Source organism: Terrapene carolina, unplaced genomic scaffold (assembly GCF_002925995.2).
Source record: "Terrapene carolina triunguis isolate 2854851 unplaced genomic scaffold, T_m_triunguis-2.0 Scaffold67, whole genome shotgun sequence".
NCBI classification, from domain to species: Eukaryota; Metazoa; Chordata; order Testudines; family Emydidae; genus Terrapene; species Terrapene triunguis.
Genome location: NW_020664418.1, coordinates 44,184,138 through 44,201,748, shown reverse-complemented (window position 1 = coordinate 44,201,748; position 17,611 = coordinate 44,184,138). Strand labels below are relative to the sequence as shown.

The following is a 17,611-nucleotide window of genomic DNA, read 5'->3' as shown; positions in this document are numbered from 1 at the left end:
TATGGAAGACTAGATATCAGATAACTGATGAATCAAGAACAGATTTTAATGTTAGTAACAGGACATCTGGCATTCACTACAATTCTATTGTCCAATGATGAATTTAGACCAAATTCCATATTGACTGGCCTTATTCTTAGTAAGAGAATAGGTGCAAGCTGTCATACGTGCACAGATTCTGGATTTGTGTCAGTGCATATGGTACTTTATGTGCAAAGAAGAGACACGCTTACAGCCCTTTCTTCAGCCATCCCTCCAAAATGTGTCCTTGTATGTCTAAGTACTTTTGTGAAATTCCTAGACTGGGGAGGGAAAAGCCACATGTGTTTGTTGAAGTAGATGTTGTAACATAGCACATAAAAGCAGAAGACCCAATCCTAACGTCCTGATACAGGCAAAATTTCCAGTGACACAAGGGATCAGGCCCATAGAAACCAGAAGTGAAAAAATACAAATGTATTCTCTAACTGGACAGTTATTGCGCATTTAGAGCCAAGGAACAGATAATTTAGGGAGGGAGAATTTCTCCGGCTTTCCCCCCTACAAATAAATCACTACCTCTCTTCTTTCTTGTACATAGGCCCTTTTAAAGTAATGTTCCTAGGCAGAAATAATAAATGAGCAGCAAACGTATTTTTCTAATGGAAATCCAAAAGGAAATTTCATGAGCACCTTTAAAAATATTTATGTTTGTACAAGTAATTGTGCTTCAATTGTCATAGAAGTTATCATACAAACTAACAAAAGTAGGAAATTAAAGCAATACTTAGAAATCATTTACTTAAAATGAAGAGTTCCTTACCTCTGGTATAACACTCATTATTTATTATTGTTAAAAGTGAAAACCCTTTTTTTTTTTTTGCACAGCTAATAAGAACATAAGAATGGCCATACTGGGTCAGACCAGTATCCTGTCTTCCGACAGTGGCCAATGCCAGGTGCCCCAGAGGGAATGAACAGAACAGGTAATCATCAAGTGATCCATTCCCTGTTGCTCAATATAGAACAATCATTTACAGTTTTAAATCTAGGCAGTTGCTCCATATTTTACTCTCCTAAACATCTGCATCATATTTCATTTAGATTTCTAATAGAGCTGGTTGAAAAAATTGAATAATTTTTTGTGAAATTTTTGATGAAATTTTTGACTGAAAATTTTGATGAAAAATCAAATTGTGAAAAATTTAGACCAGCTCTTGAGTCTAACCTTATTTACTTTACATACAACGATAGTTTAGTTATATATTATAGACTTATAGAAAGAGACCTTCTAAAAACGTTAAAATGCATTACTGGCACGTGAAACCTTAAATTAGAGTGAATAAATGAAGACTCAACACACCACTTCTGAAAGGTTGCCGACCCCTGGGCTAGATGGACCATTGAGCTGACTCAGTGTGGCCGTTCTTCTGTTCTTAGGCTATTTGCCTGGGTAAATTTCTCAGCATGGTTTGAGGGCTCTGCAGTCTGGCCCTGAGAGAGTAATATAGGTTAATGACCTCCAGTTTCAAGTATATGTTAAATTTATTTAGATCTGGCTGAGAAGTATTTTCAAGAGAGCATAAATGCTTTTCAAGAAGCTGAAGGGATGGAGAGTACTAAATGCCTTGGAGCTGTGGATGATTTCTGTCAGTTTCTTATAGCCACTGGACAGCAGGAGGTAAGGAATTTTGGAAGATCACTCTGTCTTTATCCATTGACACACTTTATAAGTAGTGGGGGGGGTTGTATATTTTTTTGATAGAACCTTTCCACAGAAATGGCATTGCTCTCACAGTCAGTTCATGATAGAGATGATGGCGAAGAAAGAGGAGACTAAATAAGTAATTAATATTTTTTGTTTAGAATAATTAGGGTTTTTTCCATTTGGGAATTATTATAAATAGCTCATGATTTTTAGGATTATGTTATTTGCCTTTTTTATAAATAGTTTGTTTTCATCTTGATCTCTGTGATCATTCACTATGTGCTATATAGCATGAATGGAAAGTGATTGGTCACCTCAGGCACATGATATTGTTTGTTTCCTGATTGGATGGTCTGAGCTTTTAGAAATAGAACTCCCTTTTTCTGTATGTACCTTATATACCAATATTCGTAATTGTTTGAATCTATTATACAAATAAAAACAGATCTTCAAATTGTCTGGGAGAGTACTTCTGAAACAGGTAATCTCACTAGTATTTGCACTACTATTATTTATTTTTTGTATAACAGTAGCACCCAGAAGCCCTAGTTATAGACTAGGATCCCATTGTGCTAAGCGCTGTATACAAACAGAAAAGAGGTCCCTAATCTAAGTAGTATTCCCAACATGCTTGCTTCCAGCAAATGTTGTTGTGAATAAAATCTCTGTCAACTACACTTTTTGATAGAAGAGCTTGCAAATATCAGCAGGTTTTATGCATAAAGACATTCACAAATACTCTTGTAATATCCTTTTGTCTATATTTAGGGATCACCAATACAATAATTTAAAGCCTATTGAAAACAATGGGACGCTTTGCACTGAATTTAATAGACTCTGAATCAGGCACTATTAATATATGATGGGCAGAGAAAGAGAAAATCCTTGACCTAAAAAAACCAAAATAATTTCATTAGTTACACTAGTAAGACACTAAAGAGTCGTTCTTTCTTTTCACCAATTTCTTTTTGAAAATGAACCCAGAATTTCACCATCTGAAGTTTTCATTTTGCACACACAGTTTTTTGGTGCCTGTTATTTCCTGTCTCACATTTAACTAAAGAAAATTTGGCTCAGATAATAGACCACACTCAGAGTGTGTTTGTTGTTTGTAACTGTAATAAAGAGAAGTGATTTTCATTGTTATATAACAACAAACAGAAGTTATCTTATATCTTATAGCAGCTGATGTTGTTCTCCTTCCCTGACCTGTTTTTAATTTTTTTTGGCCATTTTTCCTTTCACAGAGAGCAGCAATAATGCTGAAAGGATCATTAGAAGCTAAAATATCCCTATGTGGGGATCTCAGCCCGGAAGAAGCAGAGACATACTGGCTCCTAGGAGGAACAGAACTGGCACAAGGACACACACATTTGGCATACAAGAAACTTAAGAAGGTAAAACCATAAGCTTATGAATAGGCCAGGATAAATGACATTTTTTTATACTGGTAAGTTATGCCCTGGCAAAACTTTCTTTGGCAAGCTGAAGCCTCTTTGTACTGTGATCTGCGTGAACAAATATAGTGCCCTCTAACCTAGTGTAGGGGAACTGACCTGCACAGAGTAGCAGCAGAATTAGGGCAGTGCAAAGGTAAGCTTTAAGCCACTCTCACACATCCATCCCTGGCTCGCACACTGTGCAGTTTGGTCCCATTACACAGGATCTGACCCTAACACCTGCACTTTATACCTCAAGGAGAAAGTTAGGCTTTTAGCTCTGCTATCTAGTATCATGCAATGTTTAATTCATGCCTTACTTTGTCAGCACTTACTAAAACTTTGCTGTAGTAAGAAATGTATATTCTCCTGAGAGGATCCTCTGCATCCTTATGAACCTTCGCACATTCCCCTCTTTTCCACCCCCCTCCTTTGAGTCTCAGTACTGAGGCTACCAGTTCTCTGTTAGACTCCGACAGTCTTTGAAATCCATTCCTTCTTTCTCAGATGCTGGTGATGAAAGGAATTCTTCTTCCCCTCTGCCCCAGCAAGCAGAAGTTTTTGTCTGGGTTTATATTTTTAATCTCGAATAACCACTTCTACAAAGAATTTTTAATTGCAGTAAACTAAACTAAAATATGGGTGTGTGCCTGTGTATATCAGTATTTGCCTTCCAGAATCATTGTTCTACTTTTATTCTGCTAGAAGCACATCATAAAAAGGAGAAACACAGGTTGCGTTTTTAAGGGCTTGATCATATACTTGTGTAACCCCTTTTGGGTTTAGAGAGTATGGCCCCTTTAAAGCTTTTTCCTAAGGGGGAGGGGGAGAGTAAGAAAAAAGGAGGGAAACTCCAGGGGGCAGCGCTGGAGCTCCAAGGAGATGGAGAGGCAGCCTGAGGCCCTGGAAAAGTGAAGGAGAGAGAACCTGCCTGAAGCCTGGGAAGGACAGGGCCGATCGGGGACACCCCAGGACAGGAGCCAGGAGGAGCACTGTGCCAGGGAGGAATTGCCCGAGAAGGACAGGCCAGATCTGGACCCAGTATCACGGCTGCCCAGAGCTGTATGGGGCTGTGAGTACTGGAGCTTGGGACTCTGCATTGGGAACAAGGAGGGAGGCTGTAGCTAGTTAAGTGGGGAGGTGGTCGCTCTGTGGGGCTTTGCAGAGAGCGGCAGAAGAGGGCACCGGAGGGGTTTGTTGGGGGAAAGTTCACTGGCGCCGAAGACGACCAGGAGCACCCAAGACTCACCACTGGACTGGAACTTTGCTCAGGACTCCTGAACTCTGTGTGCAGACAAATTGCTCAGTGTCTGCCCTTCCAGACTGTGCTACCACTGGGCCCATGGGGCCTTGGCTTGGATGCAACCCTGTTCTACTGCTCCCCCTACATTTCCCCTTGTTGTTTTTCTCCTCTCATCCCTCTGTAAATAAATATTTCCCTTGTTATATCCACTGTACTTTTCCTGTGGGGGTGTGTTCACTCTGGGGGGTTGGAACAGGTGCCCCTGGGGCGGAAGGGATTTCTCCTGCTGCATTTCTGCGCGCGCCTTCTCTTGGCCAGAGCTGCCTGAGAGCAGACTCCATCTTGGTCACGAGGGCGCTAAAGTTATACTTGTTGAAGTCAATGACAGAGTTCCCATTTACTTTAATACAGCAGGATCAGGGCCTAAATGCATTAAACTCAGTCATTCTTTACAAATGTTTAAAGAAGCATCCATGCTGCATTAAAATCAATGCTAAGAAAAAGGCATTGGTATCTAGGACATTATCGCCTCAAAATTTAGGCAGATGTCCCAAAAAAGGATTCTATGATACAGTTCTGTTTGGGGTTAGAAAATTAATGGGATGATTTTAACACATTGCCCATTTCTAAATTTCACAGGAAAATTCCATAGATGATGGAAAAACTAGCAGTTGTTTTGTAGTACAGAACATACGTTTCAAACATGGAAAACCAAATACTCTATTAACATGCTTTGGGATGTATGCTAGCGAAGCAGGTGTTTTTAATGATTTCCCTATACTCCATGCATACCTAGAAAAGGTGGCCTCTTATTTCACAAATGCAGTTTTCACCCTGCCATTTCCAGGCACAAATAAGTGCACATGCAATTGATGTCCCTTAAAGCATTAAGCAACCTAGTAGTTCCCCCAAATTAGATGGATTTTGTGACACCAGTTGCAGCTGTAGTTATTTGCAGTAGTTAAAATGCAGGAACAAAATAGGAGGCCAAGTGAAGGATCATTAAAAACAGGCACTATGTGTTTTATTACATGTAACTTTAAGAAGTACATTGATTTACATACCATGAATTTTGTTTTTAGGGAGAAGGGGAAGGAATTAGTGTTCTCGTCTACTTTAATGATAAATTCTACTCTTAAGATAAGATGACCTTATAAATACCTTTCATAGACATTAAAAGAAATATCTTATGACTTTGTGAAAGCACATTCAGCTATTTTATTTAGTTATAGAAACCTCTAGCAGCTTAAAGAAATTGGAATTGTAATATTGTGTGATTAAGGCTGACTCTAATTTTAAAGAGTAATATACAAGGTTACAACAGAATAATTCTTTCATACCACAATACTCAGAAGCTGGATATTTTCCTGTGCTCTCTTGAATAATGGTGTGCTGTTATTGGCCTGACTGGAAAAAAACCAACATATTAAACAATACGACTTTTAGAGACAGATTTCTCAAATCCAATGGGCAATTTAAAAATGTTTGATTATTGTAAGTAAATATCATGCTTGTGAAGGTGCTGAAGTTTCAAAACAATGGAAAATTATCACCTCCTCATTCACTGAGCAGGTACAGTGAGGCAGTAGAAATATCAGCTTCCCACAGTGCTCTTCCAGCGTGTCCCAGCTCAGAGTTAAAAGTTAGCTCACTCTCTGTGTCCATTCAGTTAATGATCTTGCTGCTAAAACTGCCCTACAGTAGTGTTTTCTATAAAGTAAACATTTTCTGCTAGAAACTTGACTAAGGCAAATTCATTTAACATAGGCCACCAAATAGAGAAGTGTTAACAGCCCAGACTAGATTTAAACTGGTAACCTACATTTGAAATGTTTCACTACCAAACACGGTTTATGTATTTTTTTTCCACTTTGGATTCTTTATTAATTAGTGAAAGCAGCCCCATTAAAACATTAAGGGCTGGGTTTCCAATAATTGAAGCCCATGGTCTATGTCAGGGGTCGGCAACGTTCGGCACACGGCTCGCCAGGGTAAGCACCCTGGCGGGCCGGGCTAGTTTTATTTACCTGCTGACGCGGCAGGTTCGGCCGATTGCGGCCCCCACTGGCCGCGGTTCGCCGTCCCGGGCCAATGGGGGTGGCGAGAAGCGGCGCGGGCGAGCGATGAGCAGCCGAACCTGCCGCGTCAGCAGGTAAATAAAACTGGCCTGGCCCGCCAGGGTGCTTACCCTGGCGAGCCGCGTGCCGAACGTTGCCGACCCCTGGTCTATGTGTATACTCTTGTATACTCAAGCCATTTGCGTACATAAAGGAGCAAATAACTCATTAGTGCATGCAATTTCTGTGACTGTGCACGGGCTGTGCATAAATGGGCACCTACCATCGGGCTCAACTTTCTGAAAATTAGGTCCAAAGGATGAAAAGGTGTAAATCTGTTAAATTCCTTTCAAGAAACAAGAACTAATGGCTGGTTTTAGATAATAATACTTCACACTCATAAAGTGACTTTCATCAGAGGATCTCAAAGCAACTTACAAAGGTAGTTACGTACTTTTCCCTCCATGTTACAGATGGAGAAACTGACAGAGATGAGTGATTTGCCCAAAAGTCTCTTTACAGTCTATCCTCTATTTTAGCTGCTAGACTGTGCCAACTCCCTTATAATTTACTCTGCATTCCTTTTGTGTACTTCTCCTTTTTTAATCTTTAATCAAAAAAGGTACTATAGACGTGAGCTAGCAGACAACATGCAGGGTATAGTTACGCCCCCATTCTGGTATAGCGACAACTCACAACAAAAATAATCTACAGTTAAGTCTGAACCTTTGCAATTGCCCTATTTAGTATTTGGAATGTGTGAGGCCAGCAGCCTCTTAGTGGGGCTTGTTGTTGCAGGCTACTTTAGCTGCGCATTCTGTGTTCGGCTGTTCGTATCACAACAGCAGCTGCAGCAGCAGAGTTCCCCGCTTAACTACATGGAATCCATTTAAAACAGAAGCTTTTCCAGATGTAGCTTTCCCTGTGCTGAGGGGTCTGTCTGGTACATGGGTCTAAAAACAAATCAGAAGGTGAGATTATATTATGTAGTACAATGTAACATAATTCAATAATCAGTTGAAGGAGCTAGCCTGAACTGAGAAATATGGAAGGGCTCTGTAGGACTTCAGCTGAAAAGAGAGAGTCAGACATTTTTGTATCATAAAGTCCCTTTTTCACCTTAAGGCAAATAAAGCTCTAAACAAGTTTTTACATGTTATATAAGACTTGCTAATAATCTATGGCAGTGATTCCCAAACTTGGGACGCCGCTTGTGTAGGGAAAGCCCCTGGTGGGCCGGGTCGGTTTGTTTAGCTGCCGCGTCCGCAGGTCCGGCCGATCGTGGCTCCCACTGGCCGCAGTTCGCTGCTCCAGGCCAATGGGAGCTGCTGGAAGCGGCGGCCAGTACGTCCCTCGGCCCTTGTCGCTTCCCGCTGCTCCCATTGGCCTGGAGCAGCGAACCGTGGCCAGTGGGAGCCGCGATCAGCCGGACCTGCGGGCGCGGCAGGTAAACAAACCGGCCCGGCCCGCCAGGGGCTTTTCCTACACAAGCAGCGTCCCAAGTTTGGGAAACACTGATCTATGGAGTCTAATAAAGTCAGATGTAGTCTAAGAATTTATTTCAAGGCATCATACTTTAAATCTTAGACCAACCCACTTAATAAATCACCATTTACAATAAAATTCATCAACTTATTTATTGTATGTACAAATAAGAATTTCATAGTACTGACTGATCACAGGAACAGAACATAAACTATTCCTATGCATATTCCATATCAAATAGAATATATGCTGTTTATCTCACACAAGCACAGGCTAAATCACCAAACTGGCTATATTGTGTAGTGAGAAGAGCTCTTTAGAAAAGCTATAGGGACCCATAAAGTTTAATTGTTTCTCAGCTCAGAAAATTTATAAAAATTACACTAGTAAAGACCGATATTCGTGACATCTTAGATGACTATTTGGACTTGCTCTCATCATATTTAATGTAGGATGTGTGCCCACAATACATCAATTTACAGCATAGTGTTATGGCATAGTGTCATATAAGAAAATAGAGTGAGGACAGAAGTATGATTTTTAAGTTGACCATTTTCCTTTAATTCCAAGTCTTTGTCAAAATATGCTAACTTCACTGAGTGAAATACTAGCTTTAGGCTGCTGAATCCAAAAACAGTTACCATGTCAGTACCTTGAAACAATCTGTTGGTATCATTGGTGTCTTTTACCATGACGCTTGTCAGTGCCAAAAGTGTTCCACGTCTTTAAGGTTATTATTACATGTCACCACTATTTTTATTAACCTTACTTCATTATGTGTTCTGGGTTTGTAACTAATGGCACATTCCTGTAGCCAATGGCATAGCTGTGGGTGGGGAGGGAAGGATCTAAGTGTCTGTTTCAGTCTTTCCTCTCTGACATATTGAGGTCTTCAACTTTTCAAAACATCTCACTTTAGCTGTGTTTCAGCTAGTTTTATTAGTGAAGGAAGGAACATTCCCTGTGTTACCAGCTATGTGTGAGCAGATGTATGTTCTGAGACTTTGTGTGATATTTATTTTTATAGTTCTGATTTTTTTTCTTACTCTAGTCCAGACTTCTCAAACATTAATTAGATCAGGGAATGATTAAAATAAAAAAAAACACTGTAGTGCTACAGTTATTCAGTTAACATAAGAACATGCTTGCAATGTCTCTGTGATCTCCACTTGAAGGTTAGGTCCTTGCAAATACATTTTTAAAAAAATATGGTGCATTTAAAATTAAACCTTGACCTTTAGAGCTGGCTGAAAGCATTCTGATTTCCTCCCCCTGAGTGAACAAGATCTATTTTTGTATGAAGTATCATTAGTCTTTAAAACATGGATATCTGAAGACCCACTTCAGCTTGTAACTAGCTAGCTGACAACAACAAACTTTAAGGATAATTTTGGACAGTGTCTTATTAAAACACAAAACAACTGTGTTATTAAAGCTTGCTGTTAGCAGGAAATACCTGTTTCTCTGATCCTCTGTCTTCTGCTTAAGAGGACAAAACAAAAATGGTAAGCTCTTTAGCACAGGGACCAGTCTATCTTTTGTGTTTGTACAGCACCTAGCACAGGGTGGGTACCACCAGAAAATATAAATAATCATATTTTTTGTGAGAATTTTTTTTTCTCACTGTTCTGCGAGGAAACAGCTATTTGTCTGAATTTCCAATGCACATTTTTTTAAATTAATGTTTTAATATTTTCAAGGGCTAATCCAATGACTACATGAGTTCAGATTACTGTATACAGATTAGAGATGCACCAAATGAACAGAATAAATAAAAACCAGCCAGAACCTTCCCTCCACCATGCAAACCAAATGCAATTTTTATTTTTAGGTACAAAACAGTTTGATTAAGATTATTTTTAAATTTTAGTCTGTTGTTCCTGGTTTTGGCTGGAAACTCTTTAGGGTTTTAGAGTAATTGCTGTAGATCCCTATTAGTTTCACCCCTGTTAAATTATGTAAGACTTTGCCATAAATACAATTTGTTTTACCAGGAACAGAATGCAACATAAACTCTGAGCTAAATTCTCCACTCAATCATATACAAGTGGTTTTCTTTAAGGTGAATGTGAACTCTTATTTTCATTGTTAGCTAAATGAATACCCCTGTAACACACACACACCACTATATAATCACAGTTTGTACAATCAAAAAAATAATTTTATGCTTAGTAATCCAATAGCAAATATAAATAGTTATCTTCACCACCCTCCCTCTTCATTTCACAGCTCCAGTGGAAGTGGCTTTATGAAACCCAGGGATATGACAAATTAGTCTTGTTCTTATTTAATTTGATGGCTAATTATTTTGTAATATGATTAAAATTTTCTTTATGATATCTGTCTTTATTTGTACAAATAAATGTGTTTGTTTTTCCTAGCTTGGCTTTTGTGATCAAAATATTTTGGATCAGATTCTGATGGTATTATGTATCTTATTAAATTATGTTTTGCAGTGCCTGTACCTTCAGACCCTCTTATATGGCACCCACAACAAAAGGACTATAGCAACCCAGGAGGCCATTGACTTGTCAAAGTGAGTGAGTTTTCAGTCTTCTTGCCTGATCTTCCTTTTATATGCTGTTACATTCTGTGTTTTCCTGCACGTCTCAGAGATATTTGGGCCGTAGAGCTCACAGAAATGTCTGATGGAAAAGAAAGATGACCCACACTGTTGGAAAGTTCACAGGGCAACAGTTTGTTGAATATAACACTCTAGTTTAAGGATAACTCTTCAGACTTCCACATCAGTGATCTAACCACAGCCTACAGAGATTTTGAGATGTGCAACCACCACCGCTTAGATTAATCATAGCAGCAAATAAAATTCAGAGGAGGGTTGATTCCCTTTCACCTTCATTCCCACCCCACTCCAAAAAACGAATTAGCAACACTGGCAGTGTAGTTCACATATTAGGTCCCTACATCTAATAGACATCATCTACATCATCACAGTCCTAAAACTGTTGCTCAACATCTTCCTCAGTCACTAACTGAGAAGATGTTGCCATAAGTAATCTTGTAGCATCCCCCTCTCTCTCAGAGAATGACAAATTGAGCCATTACAGAAATCAAGTAAAGGCCAGGATTAGGAGAACAACAATCCATTGAAAGCATCAGTTCCCAATTATAAAAAGTGTTTGGCTCTATGGATGAGCTGAGTATTTCAAGATATGCAGTGCTTACAGGGGCTGTTAATCATTCATATTTTGTAAATTAAGTGGTGAATAGTGGAACTTGACAATGACCTATGATTTACAACACCCTTCCTTTTTTCAGGGCCCCAGATGTAGCAGCAAAACAGAGACGATCAGATAAAAAAGACCACCATACTGTACTATTGTGCAACAGTACTCCATAGTGGGAAGGTCCAAAGCCAATATATATATATGACAGGTTTCTCATGTTTACTTCTGAAGACTGAACCTGTATCTGCAAGTGTCTGTCATGCAGAACTGAAATTCGTTATTGGATTAAATACTGAATGTAAAGCAAACTTTCGTGGGGATAGATTACTTACCTTAACGGATACAGAAAAAAAATTAATACAGGTGAATGCTATTTTTAATTTTTATACTCTTGGATCATAGCGTTTTAAGATCATGTAATAACAGCCTCTTCAGTTCTCTCTCTTGTGAAACAAAAATATTTTTTTTTCCTGTTTGGAAATACAAAACTGCCTCACTAGTAACATAAATTTACATCAAAAATAAGATTCAGGCAGGCATTGCTGTTTCTGCACTGCACGCTTATAGCTTCTTGAACAAATCTGGATTTTAATTTTTTCTATTTAGTCTATTCATAAAGGCACGCTATTACCTTGATAGCCATGCACCATTAACTGCATTGTGCAAAAACTATTAAAATCTTTTTGTTTGGATGGTTAAACACAATAGGGTATGAGTTAGGAAAATAACCCCACCCCCCAAAAAAGTTGACAATAGGGTGAGGTATTTTTTTCTTGTTTTTAAAGAAGTCTTTCTTTTGTATCAGATATGTGTAACTTTAAGCAAGTTCTGCCATGTGAAGAACATCTAGGGTTCATTTGATCTCAGGACTCTTCCTCCCGCTGGCAAATGATGCCATAGCTGAAGTGTACTTGATTTCAAGCTGAAAAGTACCAGCTGCTGCTACCCACAGCACAATTCGGAAGGGAAAAACAGGATCAATAGGGTCAGCTACACAATGAACTTGCATGAATAATTGCAGATCATATCATTTAAAGATTTCACTTTCTAATCTAGTGGTTGTGGGGGTTCAGTGCTTACATCTGTTCTCATATTTGGCTGTAGGGATTTTTATGCTGCAGGAAGAATACAGGTTCATCCCTGGTAATTTTAGGACCATTTAAAAAGAATTTTGGATATAAAGATGTGTGTATCTCTGGTAAGATGTTACCTTCAAGAGTTCAGTACTTTATGGAAAGAGTAGTTTCCATGGAATCATTTGATGTTAGCATAACTGAGAACCATGTTAAATCTAGGAATTAAGATAGGGTGACCAGACAGCAAGTGTGAAAAACCAGGACAGGGGGTGAGGAGTAATAGGAGCCTACATAAGAAAAAGACCCAAAAAATCTGGACTGTCCCTATAAACTTGGGACATCTGGTCACCCTAAATTAAGATCTTAAACCATGTGCTGAAAAAACAACCCAAAGTGATGGCCATCTCATTCTTCAGAGAGATGCCGTTACAGCTCTGATTCACAGTACCTTTCGGGAGAGTCACTCAGAAGAGGAGACTAAAACCTCAATTAGCAGTTTAGGGAATAATGTCCCTTAATTATAAAATGAAGGCCGAAAACATGCTTCTGGTCTGAGTCTTTGGTTTCAGTGAGACCATTCGACCACTTCCATGTCACCATTTACCAGAAAGCACCAATCCTATTCTTTTGCAAGAACTGAAGAGCTTTATATTTTTCTTAACTTAGACTCAGCAGAGCTGGCTGGTGTCTCTAGATAAATTTTCCTCCTTCATGTCATAAATGACCACTACACATTTATGGTTTGAGCATTGGCCTGCTAAACCCAGGGTTGTGAGTTCAATCCCTGAGGGGGCCACTTAGGGATCTGGGGCAAAATCAGTACTTGGTCCTGCTAGTGAAGGCAGGGGGCTGGACTCGATGACCTTTCGGGGTCCCTTCCAGTTCTATGAGATAAAGGAAGGACACATGTGACTTGGCCAGAGGGCTAAACCACAAGCACGCAGCATCTTGCCTTGCTGCGATCCAGGAAGAAAGGCAGGGCATGCGGTGAGAGGCAGAAAGGAGGCACTGGACTTGGAATCAGCTAGTCCCCAGAGCAACCAGGAGAAGGTGCACTAGCCCTGAGCAGACCCCATGACAGAATGGCATAATTCAGCCAAATCTTAGAGCAGCAGGAAAACTATGGTTCTCCTGTCCACTCCAACCACTTCGGGTTTATAAATGCCCTGCCCCTTCTGCACCCTGCTGCTAAGAAGGCACCTCAGCCACTCCAACCATGCTGGTTAAATGAGTCAAGGAATAACTAGTTGCTGTGTTTTTACTCTGTCCCTGCCACCACAGTGATACAAGCACTTCATACTCCGGAATGAAAGAATGTGTTCTTTGAACTGAAAGGGGCTCATGGACCTGAACATACAGAGAGACCTCAAAGCATGAGACATGAAAACTTGGATTTCGTTTTCCTTTGCTAATGGAGATTTATAAATACCAACCAGGGGGCGAGGGGGAAGGAGAAGAAAGAAGCATATACACAGTCTTTTTCATTGTTTAATACTGAATGTGAAAAAAGTGCAAAAATCATGAAACCACAACGGCAATGCAGACTGCATCGTAAATAACCATACCACAAGCTGCCTGCAAAGTCTCACAGCTGACATCAACAAACCCTGCCTCAACATGTCTACAGTCTTTTAAACACCTGCTATAGCAAACATCAATCTGTACAGAGCTGTAGCTCTCTCATATATCTCTTCTTACACGTATATACTCCATTTTATTTGCTTTCAAATCCAAAAGTGTACATGTTTAAAGATTATTATAGTCCCCCACTTCTGAGGTAAACTACCTCAAGCATATAAATACAAACTTCTACTGAATAAAACTAGTAGTTACATTTTAACAAAATTCTATTTGTTAAATTCAAACTCAGCAATTACCTTATTTGTATTTAATGAAAAAAAGAACAGCAAAGTTTCTATGAGTAAGCTTCAACAGTGTGTGCTGATTGAGGCCATGTTATCAATCCTTCCAGCTCCACGCTATCAATAAAGTAATTACACACAAAGCTGTTAAATAGGGCGTGTCAGTAACACACAACCCTCAGAGTAGTAGGTTATATTGCTCTGGCTAGGAATAGAAGCATGTGAATTAAGACCTGGATTCTGCTACCACAGTGGTTTTCAACTTTTTTTAGGGGTTCACAACTGAAAATTTTTGAATGGAGGTGCGGATCCCTTTGGAAATCTTTGACATAGTCTGCAGACCCCAGGTTAAAAACCACAGTTCTATGATAACGACACGCTTTCATGGACCCCTTAGACAGTCTGCAGCCCTCCAGGGGTCCATAGACCATAGGTTGAAAATAGGGTGACCAGATGTCCCGATTTTATAGGGACAGTCCCAATTTTTGGGTCTTTTTCTTGTATAGGATCCTATTACCCCCCACACCTTCCCGATTTTTCACACTTGCTGTCTGGTCACCCTAGTTGAAAACCACTGTGCTAACACATCCAGATGGAGGTGGAATCTGCACAGATCAAATTGCAACATCAGGGCCCAAGTCACTACCTCTTTGTTTCCTGGAAGAGTCATTACCCGAAGGTGGATGTCGTGCAAAAAAATAAAATAAATCTGTGGCTCTTTCCCAGTTTTCAATAATACTGAAGGTGATGACATAATGGGATTCAAATGGAGAATATGCTGCTTGCACAGTCTTCTTCAAGGCTTATATCCTTTCATTAAACCTAGTTTTTATGGCTTGAGGGAACTCATCCATTGGAATGACTTCATGTTACTGTTCTTTTCCAATTCGTTGGGACAAACCTAAACTCTTCAAGCAGCAGATTAAAATTCTGATTCAATCTAGAATTAAAGCACTTAAATTTATGGAACAAACCTTTTCTGCTCCAAACAACTAAAGCAACCAATAACAACATAAATACATCTCAATATGACCTACTACATCTGATAAGTTAATGCTGTTAAAGGACATTTTAAAGAGCAGCTGGTGCTTCCTTGGAAACGTTTTATTTAGAAACAATACTGACATGGTCTCTTTTTTTCTTCTCCTTCAGTACTATGGACATCTGTATAAACCAGGAATTTATGATTCATTTACTCCTTGCTGGTTTTTCCTTCACACGATGTCCTAATTCTCTGAACAATGGAAGAGAAATACAATCTAGCATCAGTAGAATTGTTTCTAAAGAAAATAGGTCTCAAAGTTTTCCATGAGGCATCAATAAATGCGGTTGATATTATTGGCCCTCTTATTTGTGGCAGGAGAAGACATATTCTGCAGGTATCCTTATGTCTATTTTAAGAGAGCTTTTTTTTAAGTTTCAACTTCAAACCAAATATGCAGAAAACTAAAGCTGATACTTTTCAAACCTGTGTGCCTAAAATTAGATACCTAAATTATGTTTAAGTAAATATTTTAATAAAATTCTATCAAAGTATGAAATTACATGTCTAACTGAGCAACCATGTTTGAAAATTTTTGCCTAACTCCCATATAGGAATTTTTTAAAATCTAAAAATGCATTATTTTGTTAGAATTTTTTTTTAAACCCAGTTCCAGAGAGGATCTACTAAGGCAATGGAATTTTAAGCTGTTCTTTGAGCTGTAATCATTCATGAGCCCCTTATCGGTCAATGGTAGCAAAAGTATGTTTTACAGGAGCATATATGAATAATTCTGACAAATATATCTGTTATGTGATTAAGAACATAAAATAAATGTAGCATGCACACCTTGGATGCATCTGCACTACTCAACTTCATATGTGTTTCCAGCACTAAGGCCACTGTTCCCTCTCTTCCAAGCTCAGAGAACTCCATCAGTGCTGGAAAACTGATACAAAATTTTGCAGTGCAGACAAGGCCCTATACTTAAACCTTGAAATGCTGATAATTACTTGAAGATACCTGGTATAGTCTCAATCTTGGTAATGAAGGCAGATCCTAATACACTAGTTTGTCTCATATGAAAAGTAGGTTAAGATGTTAAACTACACGTCATCTATTTCCACTTCACATTTAAGTCAGTACTGCAAAGTAGTAGTCAGTTTTATAAAATCTAGCTTCTACTGATACGAAAGAAACTGAGAAGTTAATGAAGGCCACACCACAATAAAATAATTTAGTTGGATTGTAATTTGAGTTAAACACACACAAACTATGTTTAAGCAACATTGCGCTTGTGACCAAAACCAAACCACAAGAAAGGAATTCAGAGTTAAAGGCTAATAGTCTGGCACTATAGGGCTGTCCGGGTTTAACGCGTGGTTCTACTTTCAGAGCATGTGTGTATAAAAATGGCAGCTTCTTATTCCATATATCTAACTCACTGTGTACATTCAGAAGTGTGTCTATAACAAAAGCCGTGCATGGGCTAGCCTCCCGAGCTAGCTTAAATCCAGCTAGCACAGGTAACAGTAGCAGTGAAGAGAGCACAGTACAGGCTTCAGCACAGGTACTACAAGTTCGGCAGAGACCCTGGGGAGGTACTCACCTTGCTAGTCCGCGCTGAAGCCCACTACTGTTATGTTAACAGGCTAGCGGGATTCAAGCTAGCTCAAGGTTAGCCCTTGCACAGCTTTTGCTGAGTAGGCATACCCAGAGTCAGATCTTCTTTTTACTGTCAACAATAAATGTTTGTTACTCTTTTTGCTCCTGTTAGCACTGCAGGGCTAGTACAGCTACCGGAGAATGAGCTGGATGCTATTCTTGATTGGGCACCAAAGAATTAACTCAATTCTAATTGCAGGACTGAAATATGCTCCTCAGTTACACACTTGAGCAAACCCAATAAAAACAACGGCATTTCAAGTGCTGTAACTGAAGGTAGAGTGTGGCCCGAGAAAATCTATTACTGGTGAGGAGAAGTCACAAAGAATCCAGAGGCGTGACTTTCAGATCCTAGGTTGAATATACAGTTAGAAAAAAAAAAAACATCTTTTTAAACAGAGAAAGGTTGATCTGGAAACTGAGACACAATGAACATGGAAGCCATCAATGCCATTTTTTCAGTCACTTGTCAGAGAAGAACCACACTTGAGCTAATCCCACTGTGCCAAGGCATTATATCGTATGGTATATGCCATCCCACTCACCTTAGGCATTTGCAATACCTAACATCAGAACAGTACTATATACTGAGATTAGTCATTTCACATATCACTATGTAGAGCAGGGATCACTATGTATGGCACGCGGCTTTCCAGGATAAGCACCCTGGTGGGCTGGGCCGGGCCGGTTTGTTTACCTGCCGTGTCCGCAGGTTCGGCCGATTGCAGCTCCCATTGGCCACGGTTTGCAGCTCCAGGCCAATGGGGGCTGCGGGAAGCTGCGCGGGCCGAGGGATGTGCTGGCTGCCCTTCCCGCAGCCCCCCATTGGCCTGGGACGGCGAACAGCGGCCAGTGGGAGCCGCGATCGGCCGAACCTGCAGACGCAGCAGGTAAACAAACCGGCCCGGCCCGCCAGGGGCTTTCCCT

At 39.8% G+C, this 17,611-nt stretch overlaps 1 protein-coding gene across 1 annotated transcript in view; it reads left to right on the top strand.

Moving 5' to 3' along the window:
* Positions 1-11,435, top strand: part of TTC23 (tetratricopeptide repeat domain 23) — a 42,646-nt gene extending 31,211 nt beyond the window's left edge. Inside the window, 4 exon segments of the mRNA XM_029910753.1 lie at positions 1,533-1,660; positions 2,935-3,084; positions 10,368-10,447; positions 11,191-11,435. Of these exon segments, the coding sequence (XP_029766613.1) occupies positions 1,533-1,660; positions 2,935-3,084; positions 10,368-10,447; positions 11,191-11,272 (440 nt within the window). The 3' untranslated portion in view covers positions 11,273-11,435.
* Positions 11,436-17,611: the final 6,176 nt, after the last annotated feature.